The sequence below is a fragment of the Vigna angularis genome, chromosome 10, assembly GCF_016808095.1.
Source record: "Vigna angularis cultivar LongXiaoDou No.4 chromosome 10, ASM1680809v1, whole genome shotgun sequence".
In the NCBI taxonomy this organism is placed as follows: domain Eukaryota; kingdom Viridiplantae; phylum Streptophyta; class Magnoliopsida; order Fabales; family Fabaceae; genus Vigna; species Vigna angularis.
The window spans coordinates 15,386,647-15,393,954 of NC_068979.1; the positions used below are offsets into that span (position 1 = coordinate 15,386,647).

The 7,308-nt window shown below is 44.7% G+C and overlaps 1 protein-coding gene across 1 annotated transcript; it reads left to right on the top strand.

Annotated features, from left to right (window-relative positions):
- The first annotated feature begins 2,318 nt into the window (after window positions 1–2,318).
- LOC128194408 (uncharacterized) lies at window positions 2,319–6,923 on the top strand. Its single transcript, XM_052869997.1, has 6 exons — window positions 2,319–3,124; window positions 3,230–3,723; window positions 3,781–5,054; window positions 5,244–5,593; window positions 5,699–6,249; window positions 6,517–6,923. Exons 1-6 carry the CDS (start codon window positions 2,319–2,321, stop codon window positions 6,921–6,923), a joined length of 3,882 nt encoding a protein of 1,293 aa, XP_052725957.1.
- The last annotated feature ends 385 nt before the right edge of the window (window positions 6,924–7,308 follow it).

Below are 7,308 nucleotides of genomic sequence, written 5' to 3' on the forward strand. Positions count from 1 at the left end.
AACGTTCCTGGAGACGTGAGCGTCATTCTGGACCGAACAGAATTGGGATCGGAACTGGTAAGTTCTCGTCGCTAACCGTTCGTCCATTTGGTTTCATGCGAACCCTAGTTCTGGTTGCATGCATGGGTTATAGGTCTGAGTTGTTTCTGATTTCTGGTGTTTTAGATTAAGTGAAAGTTGTTGAGCGAAACCTGAGGGTAGAACGCTGTTAGAGGACGAACTAAACCTTGCTTTTTGGGAGTACACTGCTATCCAGGTAAGGGAAGCTTAATAATTTAGTTTATACGTAGATGATTGTGTGCAAGTATGATAGAAATAGAATGTATGAGATGTATGCTGTTTGAGTATGACTGAACGATCGCTGTTATGCATGAATGAATATAGTATGTGCTGGTTGGTACGTATGAATTGGAAAATGGATGATTTCTGTATAGTATGAGTTGTTAATATGAATTCTATAATGTATGTAAATTAAATGAGGAATCTGAGATTATATGATTATGAATCGTATGAGAAATGTTGAGTTAGAATAGATGAAAAATATGAATATGATAATTATTACTATGATAAGCTGCGTTCGTCATCGTACGGTCTTATACCGTTCGGTTTCTAGTTATTTCCTTCAAAAGGAATTCTTTTATCTGAAAAGAGTCCCGATCGAGAACGAGCGTCCCGTGAAATACTATGCTGAGCGTTCGGCTCAGCCTAGTGGTAATCTTGCAATTTAAATTAAGTTATTATCCCTTATACTTATAAATTGGTAGCGCTCGGTCTTACACTGAGCGTTCGTCCTAATTAGCACTCGGTCTTATACCAAGCGTTCGCTCTAATTAATTATTGGTCTTATATCTAGCGTTCGTCTTAAGAAGTGTACGGTCTTATACCGAACGCTCGTTCATACCTTTGATTTCGGAACGTACGTAAATAGCGTTCGTCCAAATTATTAGTTAATGTATATCATCGCGTTCGGTCATTGACTGGCAGTCGATCCCTTTAAACAAATTGTTCTCAGTATAATTAAATAATTGTCTTGTTGTATCTTTATCCATTTGAATTTGGTCTAGAGTCTTTGTACCTAAATTATTCTGAACATTGATGTTATATCTCTAAGAGTCGGTTCATTCAACTGATTCTAGTAGCAGTCACGTTCGTCATGTAAGTACGTGTTGACTTCTTTGGTTTGACAACGAGCCTTCTAAATCTATTCTTTAGCGTTCGTCTTCGTTCTTCAGAAGTATGAACGTTCGTTATTTTATACTTTTAAAACTAAAGTTAGAGATGATGATAAATTATAAGATGTTGAAGTGCGAACACTATATTGAATGATTATACGACTTTGGAATTTGAACGAGCGTTCCAGGGAGGAACGACTCTTATATATATTGAATATTAAATTTGGTAAAGTATGACTGTGGATAAGTTAAGACTTGCTGTCCATCCTGATGTTCCGTGAGTACTATCTTCATGTAGAGGAAGTATGTCATGTGTGGGAACGGCAGGAGGTCCTTAGTCCATAAGTTAACATGGGCGACGTAAGAACGAACTGACCTCGAGTGGCAGCTGTTTGGTGTATCCCAGTTACTACATCACTCGGGTGCAAGGACGCTTGTAACTACACAGATTCATACAGTCCGTACGGTCGGTCTAGTATATATATATATATATTTCGGATGATGTTATATGTTGAGTTATGTGTTTGTATGAATTGAAATATTAGTGTATATGTTGACGTATGAATTAAATTACTTAAGCTTACCCTTTCGTTTTCCTTGTGTTGTCGTTTTGTCTATGTACGTTCGTCCTGTCATTGCAATGATCATCCGTGTGGATGTGAGCAGATGGAGGTGCGTCACTTGAAGAGGTGCTAGAACAAGAAAATTTGGAAGACGCAAATCTGGTGGAAGTGGAAGTTAAAGCCGAGCCTTAGAGCGCTCGCGTGTTTTCTTTTGTTGTCTGTTAGTTTTATTTTTGGACGTTCGGTCATAGTTTTGTAAGACCGTTCGTCTCTGAACTCCTATTTTCTGTTGCGTTCGTTTAATTCTGTAATTTAAGCCGTTCGGCTTTTGACTCTCGTTTAGAATTAATTATAAAGACTGCACTATTTTACTGGTTTAATGTAATTAATTCTGATTATGGTAATTACTGTATTTTGGGATGTTACATTAATGGTATCAGAGCAGTTTTGTTCTCTTAAAGGACACTGTAGGTTATGAGTGCACTGTGTTTTTGCTGTGTGCTTAATATGTGTTTAAATGAGTTATTTTTCTCAACTCTTTGAACATGACTAACGTTCGTTTTTCTCTGTGTCCAGAGAACAAATGACACCTAGACTTCCTCCTCCACCACAACCTACTGACCCAGATGCGCCCAACAACGCTAGGTTGTTGGAAACGGTGATTGACCGACTGCAGCAACAAAACACCACTTTAATGGAGCAGAACGCCACCCTGATGCAGCAGAATCAGAACGCCATGCAGAGTTTGGAGGCCTCTCGTGCCAACTCTGAAACGACCCAAAGACAATTAATGGAAATTCTGGCAGCAACTAGGCACACTCCGGGGGCGTCCTCTTCCAATGCTGCCCCGCCTGCTTCTAAATGGAGCTTGGAGAGTTTCCTCCAACACCATCCGGCTAAGTTCAGTGGGAAAGGCCTCCCAGACGAAGCGGATCAGTGGTTAAGGGACATGGAGAAAATCTTCAACGCCAAAAGGTGTCCAGACGAGAACCGTTTGGCGTTCACTGAATACTTGTTAACTGGGGAAGCAAGCCACTGGTGGGCGAGCACAAGGGCTATTCTGGCAGACGCCCAACGTCCGATCACTTGGGAAGTGTTCCGTGGCAAGTTTTACGAGGAGTACTTCCCTGACAGCGTCCGTTTTGCGAAGGAAGTGGAGTTTCTACAGCTGGTTGAAGGTGGGATGTCGGTTTCTGAATATACCAATAAATTCAAGCACCTTGTTCGGTTCAATACGATGGCCACCAGTGAGGAGTGGCAGTGCAGGAAATTTGAGAACGGACTGCGGAGTGATTTGAAGGTCTTGATTTCCAGTTTGTGCATCCGGTCGTTTCCTGCTATGGTTGAGCGAGCCAAGGTCTTGGAGAAGAATATGGCAGAGGCGGAACGGTAGAAGAAGCAGCAACAAGTGAGTAGGGGACCGATCGTGTCCAGAGAAGGTACGGTTCAGAGGAGACCTCCTTATACTCGTCCAAACCAGCTCTCTCATGCAAGCGGTTCACAAGCAGTGGTTCCTGTCGGACAGTCTGGACAAGGAAACGTTGTTTGCTTCCAGTGTGGAGGGCCACATTATCGGTCTTCATGCCCTCAGTTGGTGGGAGGAAAGCACTGCAATCGTTGTGGAAGAAACAGGCACTTGGATCACGAGTGCAATATGAGTGGACGTGCAGTGATGAGGCCACCTAATGCTGGAAGGAGCCAACCGAGAGGTGGTAGAGCACAAGCAGTGGGACGCGTATACGCTATAACGAGCGCTGAGGCAACGAGCTCAGGTAATCTCATAATTGGTGAATGCTTGCTGTTTGGTAGATCGTGCTGTGCACTGTATAATTCGGGGGCAACTCACTCCTTCATCTCGAAGGCGTGTGTTGAAAAACTGGGTTTAGAAGTGAGTGAGATACAGTTCGACCTGGTGGTGTCAACCCCAGCGGCTGGCGAAGTTAGGACGTCCACTATGTGCGTCAGATGTTCTATAGAAGTGGAGGGGCGTAAGTTTAAAGTTAATCTCATCTGCTTACCTCTTCAAGGTTTGGAGGTGATTTTAGGAATGGATTGGTTGGCTACCAATCGCATCCTTATAGATTGTGGTAGGAAGGAATTAATTTTTCCTGGTGAAGAAGAAGAAGTATTGTCAGTGACGCTCGGTCAGCTGAAAGAAGACATTATGGAGGGCGCCAGCTGTTTTCTCATCATGACGCATGAAGATCAGGAATTCAGAGGATTGGTAAAAGAACGATCGTCCACTAGTGACAGTAATGGACGATCGGTTGTGGATGGGTTTGCGGACGTCTTTCCGGAAGAAATACCTGGACTTCCCCCTCATCGTGAAGTTGAATTTACCATTGATTTGGTGATGACAGCGGTTCCTATCTCGGTTCAGCCTTATAGGATGTCTCCTGCGGAGTTAGCTGAACTCAAGGAGCAGATTGAAGAGTTGATGGAGAAGCAATTCATTAGGCCGAGCGTATCACCCTGGGGAGCGCCCGTACTGTTAGTAAGGAAGAAGGATGGCAGCTCGCGGTTGTGTATAAACTACAGGCAATTAAACAAGCTGACCATCAAGAACAAGTACCCGTTGCCAAGGATAGATGACCTGCTGGATCAATTGCATGGGGCTGCAGTGTTCTCAAAAATTGACTTGAGATCCGGGTATCATCAAATCAGGGTTAAGGAAGACGACATCCAGAAGATAGCGTTCAGATCTCGCTACGGGCATTATGAGTACGTGGTGATGCCATTTGGAGTAACGAACGCTCCAGCAGTGTTCATGGAGTATATGAATCGCATCTTCAGGCCTTATTTGGATAAGTTCGTGGTCGTCTTCATAGATGATATTCTCATCTATTCCAAGACCGAAGACGAGCATGAAGAGCATCTTAGACTTGTACTTGGAGTGTTGCGGAAGAAGGAGTTATATGCCAAGTTGTCTAAGTGTGAATTCTGGATGAAGGAGATTCAGTTTTTGGGACATGTGGTTTCGGCTGGAGGCATCTCGGTAGCTCCAGCGAAAGTGCGAGCGGTACTGGAATGGGAGAGTCCACGTTCGGTCACTGAGGTGCGTAGTTTTGTTGGACTCGCGGGCTACTACAGACGTTTCATTGAAGGATTTGCTAAGATAGTAGCGCCGCTAACTCAGTTGACTCGTAAAGATCAGCCGTTCGCTTGGACCGATCGTTGTGAGGCTAGCTTCCAAGAGTTGAAAGTGAAATTGACGAGCGCTCCTGTGTTGGTTATTCCAGACACGTCTAAACTGTTCGAAGTGTATTGCGACGCTTCTCACCAAGGTTTAGGTTGTGTGCTGATGCAAGAAAAGCGAGAGGTAGCATACGCGTCTCGTCCGTTGAAGGTTCACGAAAGGAATTACCCAACGCACGACCTGGAGTTGGCAGCGGTCGTTTTTGCACTGAAGATTTGGAGGCATTTCTTGTACGGATCCACGTTCCAAGTCTTCAGTGACCACAAGAGCCTCAAATATTTATTTGATCAGAAGGAGTTGAACATGAGGCAGAGGCGTTGGTTAGAATTTTTGAAAGATTACGATTTTGAGCTGCTGTATCATCCTGGGAATGATAATGTAGTGGCGGACGCCCTAAGCAGGAAGGCAGTTCATGTTCCTGTAATGATGGTTAAGGAGCTGAGTTTGGTTGAGAGCTTTAGAGATCTAAGGTTGCAGTTCGAGTTGGAGCCGAACAATATTAAATGCTGCAACCTCAGAATAGCAAGTGACGTGTTCGACCGGATCAGGATAAAGCAAAGGGAGGATGAAGATTTGGTGTTGATCTTAAACGCGCTCGGTACAAATAAGGCTAAGCATTTCAACACCGGGACGGACGACCTTTTACGTTACATGGATAGGACGTGTGTTCCGAATGATGGCGAGCTGAAGAGAATTATTCTGGAGGAAGGTCATCACAGTCGTCTTAGCATGCACCCTGGCATGACTAAGATGTATCAAGACCTCAGGAAGTCGTTTTGGTGGCCTGGGATGAAGAGTGATGTCGCTCGTTTCGTGGCGTCATGCTTAACCTGTCAACGAGCGAAGGCGGAGCACCAAAGACCTGGCGGATTACTTCAGCAGCTGGAAATTCCCGAATGGAAGTGGGATAGCATATCCATGGATTTCGTGACCCACCTACCACGAACGGTCAGAAATCATGATTCAATTTGGGTGATCGTAGATCGGCTAACAAAGAGCGCCCACTTCCTGGCAGTCAACTTGAAGATGTCGATGACCAACTTGGCTAAGTTGTATATCCAGGAGATCGTTCGTTTACATGGAGTACCTTCGAGCATCATTTCCGACCGAGACACAAGGTTCACTTCACGGTTTTGGCAGTCACTCCAAAGCGAGCTCCGTAGTAAATTGCAGATGAGTTCAGCTTATCACCCCCAGACGGACGGACAATCTGAGAGGACGATCCAGACGCTGGAAGATTTATTGAGGACGTACGTCCTAGATCACTTGGGCGCTTGGGATGAAATTTTGCCGCTAGTGGAATTCACGTATAACAACAGTTTTCAGGCGAGCATTGGAATGGCACCGTTTGAAGCACTCTATGGGAGGAAATGTCGAACGCCACTTTGTTGGTTCCAGGAAGGAGAGAACGTGCTAACTGGACCTGAGCTTATCCAGCAAACGACCGAGAAAGTCAAGTTAATTCAGGAGAGGTTGAAGACGTCCCTAAGCAGGCAGAAATCTTATGCGGATAAGAGAAGAAGACCATTGGAGTTCGCTGCAGGAGATCATGTGTTTCTTCGACTCAACCCAATCACTGGTGTAGGTCGAGCCGTTCGTCCAAAGAAGTTGTCTCCCAAATTCATTGGACCGTATCAAATTCTGAGGAAGATCGGACCAGTAGCGTACGAGCTTGCATTACCGCCTCAGCTATCGAACCTTCACTCCGTCTTCCACGTTTCCCAACTTCGGAAGTATATAGCGAACCCATCACACGTACTGGAGTTGGAAGACGTTCAACTTCGTCCAGACCGAACGTTAGAGTTGCAACCAGTCCGTATAGAAGATAGCCGCACCAAGTACTACAAAGGAAAGGACGTTCGTTTGGTGAAGATGGTGTGGGACGCTAAGACTGGTGATTCAACGTGGGAAGTTGAGAGCGCCATGAAGGACTTGTACCCTAATCTATTTCCGGGTGAATCTTTAAATTTTCGAGGACGAAAATTTTTGTAGTTAGGTGGAATGTGAGACCTCGGAAAAATTAAACCATAATTATCTTGTCTAATCTCAATTAATACACTGCTGAGTCACCTGTCAGCTTCCATAAATGCACCCACGCCACACGTCCAGTGCATTAAAAACGCACTTTGCACTGCATGCACGAGCGCCACGTGTCACGTTAGAAGTTTCTGAAATCAGAAGTGGGAATGCAGGTGTCAGGAGAGGAGACGCTCGTTCGTTTGGGCGTGGAAATTAACAAAACTGAGTTTTTGAAAAACTCTCTCTCACCTGCACGCACTCTTCTTCTTCCTCAGAACTCAACTCTTCATTTTCTCTAACTTCTCTCTAGAACCAGTTCACCTTCTCTCTACTGTAACTCATCACCTTCTTCTCCGAT

Bases quoted from the DNA above. Each gene is read 5' to 3' on its own strand.
- LOC128194408 (XM_052869997.1), top strand. From the start codon at position 2,319: ATGACACCTAGACTTCCTCCTCCACCACAACCTACTGACCCAGATGCG. The intron at 5,055-5,243 runs GTAGCATACGCG...AACATGAGGCAG, and splicing joins TGATGCAAGAAAAGCGAGAG to AGGCGTTGGTTAGAATTTTT. The intron at 5,594-5,698 runs GTGTGTTCCGAA...TCAAGACCTCAG, and splicing joins TTACGTTACATGGATAGGAC to GAAGTCGTTTTGGTGGCCTG.